Source organism: Lepisma saccharinum, chromosome 3 (assembly GCF_977018435.1).
Source record: "Lepisma saccharinum chromosome 3, izLepSacc3.1, whole genome shotgun sequence".
In the NCBI taxonomy this organism is placed as follows: Eukaryota; Metazoa; Arthropoda; class Insecta; order Zygentoma; family Lepismatidae; genus Lepisma; species Lepisma saccharinum.
The window spans coordinates 2,382,843-2,397,391 of NC_139231.1; the positions used below are offsets into that span (position 1 = coordinate 2,382,843).

Sequence of the window (14,549 nt, forward strand, 5' to 3'; positions counted from 1 at the left end):
GTTGCATATTAATTACCAAGTGATTGTATTAGTCTGTTTAATTCATAGATTTAACTTCATTATGCTAACAATGCTCAATTTTATTTGAATTTTAACTCTTATCTTTTTTCATTATTTGAAATACAACAAACTCAGTAGGAATGTATGTAATTAAATTGATGCTAAAAGCGTTACTTTCAAATAATATGCATATTAAAAACATTGTTAAGCATACTGAAAATTTGACATTTAATATTTTTTATAAAATGTTTTGCTTATTGTGTGTTCTGTCACCAACTTGCTAACAAGTTTCAGCAGGAAAGCAATTTCACCACATTATCTTAAGCCTGATTTCTGCACTGACATTCAGTTTGTACAAGGAAAAGTATTAAGTACATTGCATTAAACCACATAATTTCTGCCACTTACAACCTAATGATGTAATATTGGATTTAAGACTGCATATCATCACCCAGACATGTGTGTCTTTATTTTCTGCACTGTGCTGTAGCATTTAAGGAGTCATATTTGAAATGCAATTTATTAGCTGATCACATTGCAAAACATGTTTTAAAGTTTAATTTATATTGATATTTCATTCATTCTCACATGTGTATTTTTCACAGTCGGAAAAATTGAATGTGTTATTTACACATGCAGATGGCAAAAAAGAATAAAGTGACCAGTTGTTTAAACAAAATAAAAATATTGCATCACCTAACATGAAGCCTTTTTACTGCCTTATGCCTTACGAGAGCCACAGGGCACTTGACTGCCACACGGGAGTCCCTGTTTCGATTCCAGGGGTGTGATCTAAGGTCAGAATTTTTCCAACCTTCTCCCCACCTAAAGTGGCTCTGGGGCTCATCCAGCCTCAAATCTTGGGTACCTGGGGCAACCCTGTAGGGTAAAGGTGGCTGCAGCATGGTGCTGATCACATCACCTCCAAAATGGCAACAATCGAGAATGTATGGGGCCCTATCCCCACATTTCCTAATGTACCTTCATGACACGGTGCTATATGCATGAGGAACTTTACATATGCTCACTATTCCATTATGGAAGCCTGCTGTACCAATCTCTTAAATGACATACTAAATTATTTTGTGCGATGACAACATAAAGTGCATTTTTTGAATGGTAACAGCTAGTCCCATAGTTTGAGTTCAGTGCACATGAGTGGGACTTTCACTGTAAACCTGCTGCATCAGAATTAAAGTGTCATGAAACTGGTGAACGTAGGATGCCATGAAACCAGAGATTGTAATTTTAAATCCTGAATAAGGCATATATTCATGTCCATATATTATTAGAATGATTAAATCAAGAAGACTTAGGTGGGCAGGTCATGTGGCACGAATGGGAGAGGAAAGAAGAGTTTACAGGATTCTTGTTGGGAAACCTGATGGTAAGAGACCAGTAGGGAGACGAAGATGGAGGGATAATGTTGAGATGGACCTAAAGGAAATTGGTAGCGATGGAAAAGAGTATATAGATATTGCTCAGGATAGGGACAGATGGAAAGCCTGTGTTGCTGCAGACATGAACCTTTGGGTTTAAGAAGGCTAGAGAGTTAGTTAGTTAGAGTAAGGCATATATGATTGTCATTTGCATCTTAATTTTATTTCATCCTTATTGTCATGGTTAATCTAGAACATTAATATGCAATTTAAAGCAAATGTGGAAATATTCTTTTGAAAAAAACTTACTTATTTAAATTAGTCTGAAGAAAAGTTAAAAATATGTGTTGTATTGATGATAATGCAGTCTTAAACTAATTCGTGTAAATTATGGTTTTATTCAGTAACACTCAGGATTAGGATTTCCCATACCCTTATTTTATCCTTATTTGATGGAACTAATTCGTGAACATCAGCTCTGTACCATTGGCTCTAAATATTACTGAAGCTGGCATAATCAAAAGTAAAGAAAATTATAAATTCGAGTGTTTGTTTTTTGTTGTTTAACTTGCAGGTAACCAGACGAATCATAACAACAAGATCACGAAAAAAAAGAGGCTCTTTGGGTTACTATATAACTTCACATGTTACTTTTAAGAGTTATAAGACGTACATAGTCCGTGTGAGTGGAACTACTTGTTTGTGTTTTTGGTGCAAAGCAGAGTTTGTGGTTTTTTGGCATTGTATGGACACTTACTTGATTTTTGAACAGTTTTTTTTTTTGCAGTGAGTATTTTGTGTGAGCTTCTTTGAGCACAGAGCTTTCTTCAAGCTGGAAATAATGAGTACTTGTTGTTTAGAAACATTTTTGGTGGGTGAAACGGCTACAAAATATCAGCCACTATGAATGTTTACACTTTATGTGCAGGAAATACTTTTCAAATGCTCTTGTGGTTACACTTTGTGAAGTCTTTTTATTTGCATATCTGTGTTGCAAACCTGAACACACGTGTAGGGCTGATCTGATATCGGTTATCCAAGGCAGTCTGCAACTAAAACTAAACTCCATGCCACAACGGCCCTTTAAGGTCTAAGGCTTGCCCAGTGGGTGAGGTGTCTGCACGTTGAATCCCATCGCTGCTGTAGCTCCCCAGTTATCCTCAAGATTCTGAGTCAAATTTCATGCTCACACTGAGAATCAGATCTGAGACAGTTTGAGCCGAAGGCAGGAGACCTAACTATTTTTATATGCAGGAGCCCCCTTACCAGTTTACAACAATATTAAAAGTACAATATAAAAATATATATACTATGAAATACTTATGTTTCGTGAGCATCTGTTTTGCGAAAAAACAACGTTTTGGGATCCTACCGTTCCCTTCTTCAGGTTTTCGTCTAGGCCAGTATGATCACTACATAGCCACGTCAATTAAGGCAAGGATTGAGGTGGCAGGTAAAACAGGTTAAAAAGGATGAAAAGTTCACTCAGTATCAACTGACCCCATACACATAAAAAACCTTCATGTTCTAATCCTAACTTTAAAAACTCCAAATTTAAAAAAAGTCTGTAAAAAACCTTTACACACACAACACGTTAAAAACCCCTTCACACTGCCATGCTCTCTGTAACGAAGTATGCATCGAACTGATATGGCTTCTTGTGGAATGCCAGAAGTTGCATGGCTCTTGCCATCTCCCACTCCCCCCACCCCCTTGTGTCAATCATACTACCTCATATCTATTTCGAAATCTTTAACTTCGAGAGCCTCGTCTATCACGGCCGGAGTGACTTGGAAACCAACTTTTCCTTACTTATATCCCATCTCTTAAACATTCTAATCCACAATTCATCGACATTCCCGTCATAACCTGTTTTACCTGCCACCTCAATCCTTGCCTTCATTGACGCGGCTATGTAGTGATCATATGACCTAGATGAAATCCTGAAGAAGGGAACAGTAGGATCCCGAAACGTTTTTTCGCAAAACAGATACTCACGAAACATAAGTATTTCATAGTATATATATTTTTATATTGTACTTTTAAAATACATAACATGAGTAAGTCGGACACGCCTCAAATATGAGTCTATTTACAACAAGTGTGCCAGATCACTTTACTGGAGTTTTCATTTAAGCCTGAATAGCACGAGGCTATATTTCCTGCTGGATTATCCAGTTGGACTTGGACTGGTTGTGTGGTACGGGCTCACCTGCTAGTTTTCACCTCACACGATACTTGTTACCGTACTTGACGGTATACATTTGCTCCCACAAGTCATTGTGCAGAGCAGACAAGCTAAAAAGATGGACAAGTGATTTGATAAATGTTGTAGAAGAATAGTCACTACTGTAATTTAAAAATAGAATTAATAGAAAAGTAGAAATAAGCTCGAAAGATAATATGTTAATCCAGGTGTACTCAACAAGCTTTTTAATGAAATCGGGAATGTATATTCATTTCTAGAGATTCGCAGGATTCATTCCTAAAAAAATATTTTCTTCAACTAAATATGTCAAACATTAATACACTGGTAATAATAAGGATTTTCATTATCGGCTAATCATTGTCGATTGTCATGTAATGCACATCAACACTCGGAAACTACAAACAAAAAAAACTTTCCTTTGCCAAACTCGCAGGTTATCTGCACATGACCAAACTTCGCTCTGATAAGCTGTTCCACAGAATCTAGCAGGGAAAGCCAGTTGCAATGGGAGCATGGTCTAGTCGTCAAAACCAGTCAAGCAGCCAGCCTGACAGTTCTGATCATTTCCAGCCAAGCATCTAGTCGAGTGCCTACTAGGGCATTCCTACTGTAAAACAAGTTCTGTGTGATTTGGCATTTAGATTATTTGTTAGTTTACTTACAAGATAATCAGAATACTAAAGCAGGTGTACTCTTGTTCCTGATATAGAACGATTGTTATCAGTTCAGCCCTACATTTTACAAGAAGTTGTCTGTGTAGATTTTTCTGAAATCGGATTTTGTTGTGTGGATAAATAACTTTAAAACTTCTTCTTATATGAAGATTTTTGTGCTTTTGTGCACTGTTCTGTGAACTTTTACACAATTTTATGTGCAACATAAGCTGTAGGTGCAGAATTTACACAGTCCAACATTCAATATTTATTTCGATGTTACTAGAGTTGAGTTACTACCACATTTTGTGTTATTGATGTTGATTTGGTACATATTACTAAAAAATACTCTTGGATGGATATAATACTTGGTAAAGTTTATGGTTCAACAGTCTTATTACTGGTATCAGGTTGTGTTGTGTTGAAAACGTATGGGCAGTGATTTGATTTCTTAAGCTGCATACTGGAGTGAGTTCGTATATGATTTGAACAGAATTTAGCTTTCATTGCACATGTGGAAGATTTACCAATAAGATTTGCAGAAGGTCATGGGCCCTGATCTACTAGGTGGCAGGGATGGTTTTCTCTTACCGACATTGGTTATTTTGATTCTCTAAAATACAGGGTTTGTCCGGAAAGTAATGAGACTGACCACCGCACGGTGCTCCAGTCGTCAACAGCGGGATTGGTGGGGGTGTATTAGCTAACCAACACTACCCGGATCAGTTGCTTCCGAGCTCTGGTAGAGTAAGGGTCGCTTATCACGCGAACCTTGTTTAAAAACGACATTGAGATTTTTTTGGAAGCTCAAAATGCAGCGTTCACTTGAGCAACGATGCGCCATTAAATTTTGCTTCAAGCTTGGAAAAACTGCTGCAGAGACGTTCACCATGATTAAGGAGGCCTATCAGGACGAAGCCCTGTCAAGAGAGCAGGTTTTCCATTGGCATGGAGATTTCAAGCAGTGCCAAAGTTTGGAGTGGCACACCAAGGAGTCCCCGTGCCCCAAAAAGGCAAGGATGTCCCAAGTCCAGGATCAAGACAATGCTCATTGTCTTCTTTGACAAGAAAGGGGTGGTACACAAAGAATTTGTGCCTCAAGGGAAGACTGTCAACGCCGCTTACTACGTGGAAGTCCTCAATCGCCTGCGAGACAGAGTCAATCGGGTCCGACTGGAGATCGCCAAATGCTGGAAGCTCCATCACGATGACATGCCGAGTCACACCACGTTCGTTGTGGCGTCACTACTGGCTAGAATCGGTGTTGCCACATCCAACGTACAGTCCCGACATGAGCCCAGCGGACTTTTTTCTATTCCCCAAGTTTGTTTTGGCCATCCAAGCAGCAACGACGGGTGTTCTGAGGGTGTTGTCGGAAGCTGACTTCCAGGAGGCGTACGCAGCATGGAAATCGTGCTGGCAGTGGTGTGTCGATAGCCAAGGAGAGTACTTTGAACACTTTTAACAAGTTGTACCAATTGGATCGATAAATTTTATTTCCTGGACCCAGTCTCATTACTTTCTGGACAAACCCTGTAAATAGCAATAGGTAGGGTGAATACATGAGATTGAATAAGCTACTGTAAGAATGTTGGGGTCACCCTTTGAGTAGTTATTAGTAGTAGCACCGTGCCATGAAGGCATATTCTGGGGATGTGGAGGTAGGGCCACACACATTCTCGATGTTGGCCATTTTAGAGGTGATGTGATCAGCACGAAACTGGCTGCCTTAACCCCCCAGGATTGCTGCCAAGTACCCAAGTACCCATAAACTCAGTTATAGAAGGGATAAGATGAATTAACTGCCTACCAGAGCCCCAGTGCCACTTTATGCAGGGACAAGGCTGGAAAAATTAGATCACCCACCCTGGAAACTGAACCCGGGTCTTCCATGTGGCAGGCAGATGCCCTACCACTGTGGCTCTGGTAGGCAGTTAATTCATCTTATCCCTTCTATAACTGAGTTTATTAGTTCCTGAACCAGTGGTGCTCGTGAAATTCATAAAGGGAGAATTATGCCCCACCCCTCCCCTTCTTTAAGTGATCATGTTCAGCTCTACTGTTCTTTTTATGTATCTGTCCTTATTGCTGTGAAAGCCAATGAGGGAAAAGTATAACCCCCCTCCCCCTTGCTCCTGGGAATATGTCTGTTCTGATCTTACGGTTTCAACATGCATAAACAACAACAATTTGTCTGAATTTTCATTGGACATTTACCTTTTGCATTGAGAAACCATATGCCATTTCAAACACACATTACTCAAAGCTTAGTGTAGCACTGCCAAATGTACGCAAGGAGAAAGAGTAAGGAACAAAATTTCTGTTCTGCCTACGTACAATGTATATCTGTACTTTCTGGATGCATCTCATACATTAGTCAGTTAAAAATGATTGCTTTGTACTCTGGAGCAGGAAGTTGTTTTGTAAATTTATTACAATTTGTAATGTTCACTTTTGACACTTGATGAGAACACACCTTTGCAGTAACTTTTCTGTCACTTCTTACACTTATTTGTGCCAGTTATTTGTACACCTTACTCTAATTTTGTGTACAAGGTGATTCAAAAAGGATAGTACAAAAGTATACACTAAATGTCGAGGCCTCCCCGATGGCCCAGTGGAAGCATTGTCACCTTGTAATCAAGGGGTCCTAGGTTCGATACCCATTGGAGGCACATAGTGGTTCGGATTCCACTTTAAACTGTAGGTCCAGTCCAGATTAGCCTTACTGTGCATAAAGTGGACTTAAAAAACACCAACTAAATATCAAAAGTTTTCCTGTACATGACAATTATTGAATGTGGACACTGGTAGTGACATGGTAAGTGCCAATATGGTAGTCCACAGGGTGGCTACTCACCGGGAATTCCTTGAATTCTGGGAATTATGTGTGAATTATGCGTGAATTCTGCGTGAATTTTTCTCCGTAGACTTGAAAAATTGCAACTTTTATTGATACAAATCCCATTGGATTTAAACATATTTATAAATGACCTGAGACAAGTTTCTCACTAACTAACTAACTCCCTAGCCTTCTTAAACCCGAAGGTTCATGGCTGCAGCAACACAGGCCTTCCATCTTTCCCTATCTTGAGCAAGTTCTATATACTCTTCTCCATCCCTACCGATTTCCCTTAGGTCCATCTCAACGTTGTCCCTCCATCTTCGTCTTGTATGTACAGTTTAGCTTTTATTTTTATCGAGGAAGGAAGAGAAAACTGCATGGAAAGTAAAACCGAATTCTTTCAATCCGTTTACTTTGTTAGTGTCTTTTGCAGAACAATCTATCTGACAGACGGAAGATTATTGCAAGATAATCTTGAAATTGATTAGCTAAATTGAGTTTGAAATTCTTATACAATTAGAAATTTTTCATAGATTAGCATATAGACTTGTAGATATGTTTCGAGTCTTGAGTATCTGAAATGGCAGATCTAAACGCCTCATCTTAAATAAAATATTTTGAATACATATATAGTTAAATTTAATTTACTTAGAATTTTTTGGTACATTGTAATCACACAGACACTTTATATTGTTAATATACGCGAGTGAAAAGTGGTAATACTTAAGGTTGAAATAGAGAAAACATCTGCTTGTGCCCTTGAATTTATGGAATGTTCGCCTTGAAAACCGGGAATTATACTTGAATTTTATCATGGTTCTAGAGTGGACACCCTGGTCCAGTTCTGCCCAGATGTATCTCAGCATATCCTTGTATATCAACTCTACTGCTTCGAAGATACATTCTTTCAGCTTATCCAAATGCTGTAGCATAGAGGCAGATATGATATACATCCTCAACAAAAATTTGCAGTGTGTTGTATCTTGCATTCGTGCTGGTGAGAGCAGCATTGGCACATTGTTGTTTCCGACATGGCCGTTGGAAAGATCTTTCTGAAACTTAGGCGTAAGCCATTCTGTTATGTCAAGGTAGAAGTGGCCAGACACAGTAGTAGCTTCAGCAAAACAGAAGGGACTGAATACTTTGCGTCTGCTTATTGCACAAAACACATTCACTCTTGGTGTGTTCCCAAGTGCTCAACAGCGACTTTTTTTTTGTGTGTGCCCCAAATCCTAATGTTTTGATGACTGAGGTGGAAAGTTGCCTCGTTGCTGAACACCAGCGTCTCAGTGAATGTCCTTTCTAATCGATTCTGCATTTCGTTGCAGAAATTGTCATTTTGTCATGGCCTTTGGTGTTGGGGCAGATGTCGTCATAAGATACAGCATTCCGTAGATTGTGGCATGTATAGTTCCATACCAGCCTACCTTGTTGATTTTCTTGGACTCCATTTTTACACAGTTTGAATACTATCAACTGTCTCTTCCAACGTCGGTGGACATGCTTCACTCAACTTGCAGTGCAGTTTCTATGCAGACCACAGTTACCGGATTCGAAAGTTTGATTCCTGTCACAACAAATCCTCTTCATGCAAGTTCTAACACACAAGATGACTTCTGCTCTGATGTCACCATTCTGCTCACACAGTGCCACTGGAGGGATTTGCTTAAACTTCCATGCACAGACAGTAATGTGTAACATTTCATGTTCTTGTTCTTCACTGACTGGACAGTTACCATTTTTACCACTCTCACTACGGGTCTTTCTTTTTACTCCATCCTTTATGAATCACCCCGTATTTATCTTTCACCGTATTGATAAAATGATCATTGCCTTAAATTACTGTGCCATATTAATCTCCTGGACACATCATTCAGAAAATTTTCATCTATAGCCCACTTTAGATGAAAGCATTTTCCTTAGCATTTTTCTTAACATTTATGCCATGACCAAAATGCTACTGTGTAAAGTGAAAAATCTTATGGCATTTCAGATGCCGTGGCATATTTCATGCCATTTCTGAAGCATAGAACCCATACTTTTTCAGTAGCATTTTTCGTAGCATAACCAATCAGAGGCAACCTCTAGGTCATGAGTGCAGATATAATGGTGGCTGTGTAATATGTAAACAATGTATCATTTCACGTTTTTAAAAGCCAAAAACTATTCAACCGAGAGGAATAACGTTTTGTATAGAATTGGTTAGCGTAACGCGCTTCAAAGTCAAATAACTGGGTTTAGAACCTGGTCTTCATCCTCCCTCCACCTATCACATCTTTAATCTTTATCATCGCAATTAACGGAGACTGGTAGAACAATGGTGTGAAATAACAAGAATCTAACCTTCGGTGTCGGCTTCTGAGCTTGAAGCATTGTTGTTTCGTCAATCAATAGCAATGATAGACCGTAGAGTGAAAGGAAATAATTCTAATGAATAGTAACAAGAGAAAAGCGATAGGTATTCCTCGTATTTTCGCAAAAACTAATTTCCAGTCTATGGTGAAAATGAACTCTATTTAGTGTCCGAAATATGTTTAAAATAAATTTATGTTAATTGATGCAGATGTAACCCATTACGGAGGGCCTTCAGGATGACGTAGTGATAACGTCAAGCCTTGCAATCAAGGGGCCCTGGGTTCCATACCCAGTGGAGCCATATGAAGGCTTGGATCCCACTTTATACTGTAGACCCAGTTCCGATTAGCCTATCTGTGCATAAAATGGACTTGAAACAAAAACCCAAACTAATTAAGAACTTATTGTAAAATGCTGCCTATATCAAAATGGTAACAACGAAAATGATTTCGAAAAGCAACAATACGCAAAGCATCTCAAATCCCCACTGGCTTACAACATGATACTATTCATCACATAAGAATTATTATTTTACAGTTCAAACTCTGACATTTGCAGAAATTTGCAGCCTTGAAATTCATTGTTTCTCTCAATGATTAAGTGCTTTCTGTGCTTTGCATTGCTCTAGCTGACACAGAGCTCTAGCTCTTCGTGTGAGCTTAGATTAAATGTGATAGAAGCTTATCTTCAATCCTTCACACAACTTCGCTATATGCTTGCTACAGGTTTGACATCTTAACAGAACTTCTATCGAACATCGTTCATGAAATATATCTTACTATCAGCTCTTAATTCACCTTTTAATTTTCACATATATTTTTATTTTTGTTATTTAGCGTCGCTTTTCTGCCACTTTTGGGCAATCGCGACAATGAAGATGAGTGAACATATGATAAATAGAACATTCAAAAATAACACCAGTGACCAGGCTGGTATTCGAACCTGGGACGCCTGACGAAAAAGCATTTAGTGCTACCACTCAGTCAATTTTCACATAGAAACTTACACTTACACACCTCTTCCTTACATATGTATTTCGTTTTAACTGCTACACTTCTCTTATGCTGAATACTAACACCTCATTTCAGGTTTATCTTATGTTTATAGCTATTGCTTTGTAGTGAATGATACTTAATCCTATTAAGCCCTCGTGAATCTTATTCCAAAGAAAACCCTGTTAGAGGATTATATGTGTAGTGTTATTCGTAATAAAGTCTGCTTTGGTCAGCATTTTTAGTGTATTTAATGAAAATTGCATTTTTTCATTTCGTGTTGAGGCACATTTTCGTCGCCTAGATTTTGCATTTAAAAAATGTAGATCATGTATATATTAGTCATTGTGAATTCGAGTCAATTGAACGAGATGGTATATGAACGAGATGTGTCCCTCCTCTCAAACAATACGTGGCTTATCTCCACCGAACGAAGTGTGGATTAATGTCACTTTCACTTATAACTTAATTGTCCGAAAGCAGGTATTAGGCATGAACAGAACAAAAAATACTCCTGAGGAATTACAAATGCTATAAGCCAGTTCATGGCCGGGGGTTATTGACGGTCTTCCCCAACCTATCCGCTTTAGATTCCGGGTTCGAGTCCTGGTCTGGTAATTTCTTTTTACTGTCCCTTCATCAATTTAATCTGATTATCGTCAATCTTCATAGTTGCGATTAATTATAAAAGTAACATAAACGCAAAGCAAAATAAGATCAAATAAAAAATAATTGTAAAATGACTACAATATCAGAAGTGCATTTGAAAAATAAAATGCTAACAGAAGATTCATCGTGAAACAGGCGTTTGGGGAGAACTGTGTAGGCAAGACAGCAGGCTCCTGAAAGTTGCCAATCGACGTGTAGCATGACCTTCGATACAGGAGTTGTGCTTTTCAGGAAAGTTTGCTCGACACTCCTCAAGTGCCTTATTAAGAATGCCTCTGTGTTCGCAGCATTGCCAACTTATTTTCCGTCGGGAAAATCTTTTTTCTCTTATTTAATTTGCCGTTGGCTGTACAAAACAATGGCGCTGCTTAAATACACACTTTACAATGTTTACTATACACTTCTATTCACAGAAAGTGGGACACTCGTTTGAGTTAAAGATCAGCTTCGGAGCCGATCGAGTGTGGCAGTACAGCCGAAGTAAAGGTTCGTGAAAACAGCACTCTGCAGTGTTGTTTACCACTAAAGTTTATCACCGGATGCAGAGAATTTTCTGACTGGCCGAGTGAAAAGAAACTGTTACAGGAAAGCCTTGCATTGTAATTATTAATGCAATACAGTGTCCAATTTTACAAGTGAATGGCGGGAAAAAATCTGGAAAAAATGTTCGAGATACTCAGTATCCCATAACTAATCTAAAAAATCCTGCTTCAGCCCTTTGCTTGGGCGAAAACCCATATTCATTTGAAAGCAGAAGGGAGTGGATGGTGGTTCCATTACCTCTTTCCCTAGCTTAACGTAACAGCAACATCGACGTTCACCAAGAGGGCCCGGGTTCGAATTCCGACCTAAGCGTGTTTCCCAAATCATCATTTATCTTCTTCGTCGCGATTAACTAAAAGTGGAAGAAAAGCGACACTAACAAAAAATAAATCAAATTGACATTCAAGATGCGGACAGAAGAAAATAAATAATCCAAAGCAATAAGAATATCTATCTCTCTTTTTGTAACGGCCTGAATGACATGACTTCAGGATCACATTCGTTTCTTTTTTTTACATATGCAAACTGCTTTTCTAGCTTGTAATTTGAACACAAAAATACGATAATAAATGTCGCAAAATCAGTACAGGCTGGGTGAATGTCTTCATATATTCCTGAAAAATCACTCTTCTTAATCAAATAGTTGGTTTAAAAATATAACAATGTATGTGCCATTGACTTATAATATGTATCGCCACATATCAGAATCTGCTATGTTGACAGAAGCTAGAGCATGTTGATCATTAGGGGTTGGAAAAACTAACCTTGCACAAAAGCACGTCTTCATTAATATACATACACAACATTAACTTATAGTCTGTGAGCAATGTGTGCACAATAGAGAGACTATATCATGAAGCGTAGGGCTTTCAAATGAATGTAATTGGAGAGAAGAGACATTGAAAGTTTGGAACCGAACAGGTAAATGTGCAATCTTCCAGAGAATAGCATGATTTCTGCACCATGGCTTGTGTCCATGTCAGTAAAACGTCAGCTTCGTAAGCTGATATCCTAGGTTTGATTCCCTGTGTGGTCATCTCATCTGTGCCTGATCTATCCTGTCCCGAAGCTTCAACACCCCCACTGTCTGTCGGATCTCCTCATTCCTTATTCTATCCCTTCTAGTCTTCCCCAATATACACCTTAAAAATTTCATCTCCACTGTCTGCATCTTTCGTTTGTCTCTCTCTGTCGTTGTCCAAGTCCCTGCTCTGTACTTAATTATTGGCACATAGTATGTGTTATATATTACCTTCTTACATATCATAGGTACATCCCTGTTCCATATTAATCTTCAAAAGCTTTGTGTCTTGTCCATATGTGTGCAGAGTGTACCCATAGAGCTCCAGTTTTTATCGAAAGCGAAGTAATTTTCATCTGTACCTTTGTTTTACTTTGTTCTTGAGAAAGAATATCTACATATTTGTCACAGTTAAGGTAATTGTTTATTTTATTCAATGACTAATCAGTTTTGTTGTTGTTAAGGAGCCAATGTCCCTCTATTAGGAGAAGGGTGCAAATAGCCTCAAGGCTGATGCACCTGCTATAGTTTTAAATAGTCAGTCAATCAAGGGAATAACAAACATTTGTTAGCAGGTTTTCAAAACTTTGCATTCATGATTGAAATGCAATGAACCAAGCCTTATAATTGGATAATCTTCCTCAAGGCAATGATGGATTTTGTTCCATTGTTTTATTCAGGATGTATTCTAGATGTATTTTGTACTTTCTTTTTCACTCATTGTGGTTTTTTCTTGTTTTTGTATGCACAGCATTTTAGTTTTCCAGTGTGGAATTTATAAGACTCATGAAATGTAATTTTCTTCTTTGCAGTCGCCCCAACATCCTGAAGAGGCTCCATTGGAAGAAGCAGCAGGAGAGGGTGAAGTCCCGGAGAGGCCAATGTCTCATCTGAGCGAGAGAATCAAAGAAGAGACTTCAGCTGTGAGTATTCAGTCTTGGTAACAGATTTAATTCAGTCAGCAGTTCACTATGCTTGCACCATGTAGTGTTTTTTTCATCGTTATATCTTGAGATTTAATGTCTTCATATAAACTTGCAAGATAAGCTGCCAATTTAAGGGTTTTCGCGAGGTTCCAACTTAGCTCTTTTGGAGCCAGAACTGTTTTTTTGTGCACTCGTTTGGCTGTGAACTGAGGCACCTGCCCCACTATGATGCCATCACTGGCTCCGGCCCATATAGACCAACTTTTGCCATGAATATACATTTTGCAAGGTTGTAGTGATATTGTTTTATTCGCTGCATCGCCCTGCCCCCCTCTTACCTCCACAGTTACTTTTATTATATCGCCGTGGCTGACGTGAAGATAACATAATATTGTTATCCGGGAATCCTTTATTTTCGATTTCATGCAACCATTGGTTGATTATTGAGATGGCTGATGCTGACAGATAACTAAGAATAAATTGTCATCACTAAAATTAACGATAATAGCAGTGCCCCCTCCCTCGTTTGACACCTAAAATTACCCTAGGAAGCACCTTATCCAGCCTTTGAAAATCTAGCTCCTTGAAAGTCAACTTTAGCTCCATTTAAGGTGAAATTTAGCTGTTTCCATCAGGTTTGGCAACTCTGCCAGGATGGCCATAGGAGGCAAGGGGAAATGTGTTATGCTTATGGGAGCAGTATTTTATTTGTTCTCTCAGGAATATCAAACATCCTATGCCGTAGAAAAGTACATAGATGGAAAAGGGACACGTTGAACAATTTCTTGGTCATAGGAAAAGTCAAAACTCCCGTTCGATTAGCCGTAACTTGAAGTTGTAGTTATTTCCCCATATGGAATACATGGGATGTAAATAATTCATCATATTTTTCAAACATTGTGTCTAGCTTAACAATCAACTTAAAAAACAGCTTCCACTTGCAACATTGAGAGAAAT

At 38.6% G+C, this 14,549-nt stretch overlaps 1 protein-coding gene across 5 annotated transcripts in view; it reads left to right on the top strand.

Moving 5' to 3' along the window:
• LOC145984902 (uncharacterized) overlaps window positions 1–14,549 on the top strand; it is a 147,814-nt gene that overhangs the window by 109,879 nt on the left and 23,386 nt on the right. For all 5 annotated transcript variants that reach the window (XM_083118278.1, XM_083118282.1, XM_083118279.1 and 2 more), the window contains one exon: window positions 13,479–13,589. In XM_083118278.1, the coding sequence (XP_082974404.1) occupies window positions 13,479–13,589 (111 nt within the window). The remainder of the gene's footprint in view (window positions 1–13,478; window positions 13,590–14,549) is intronic.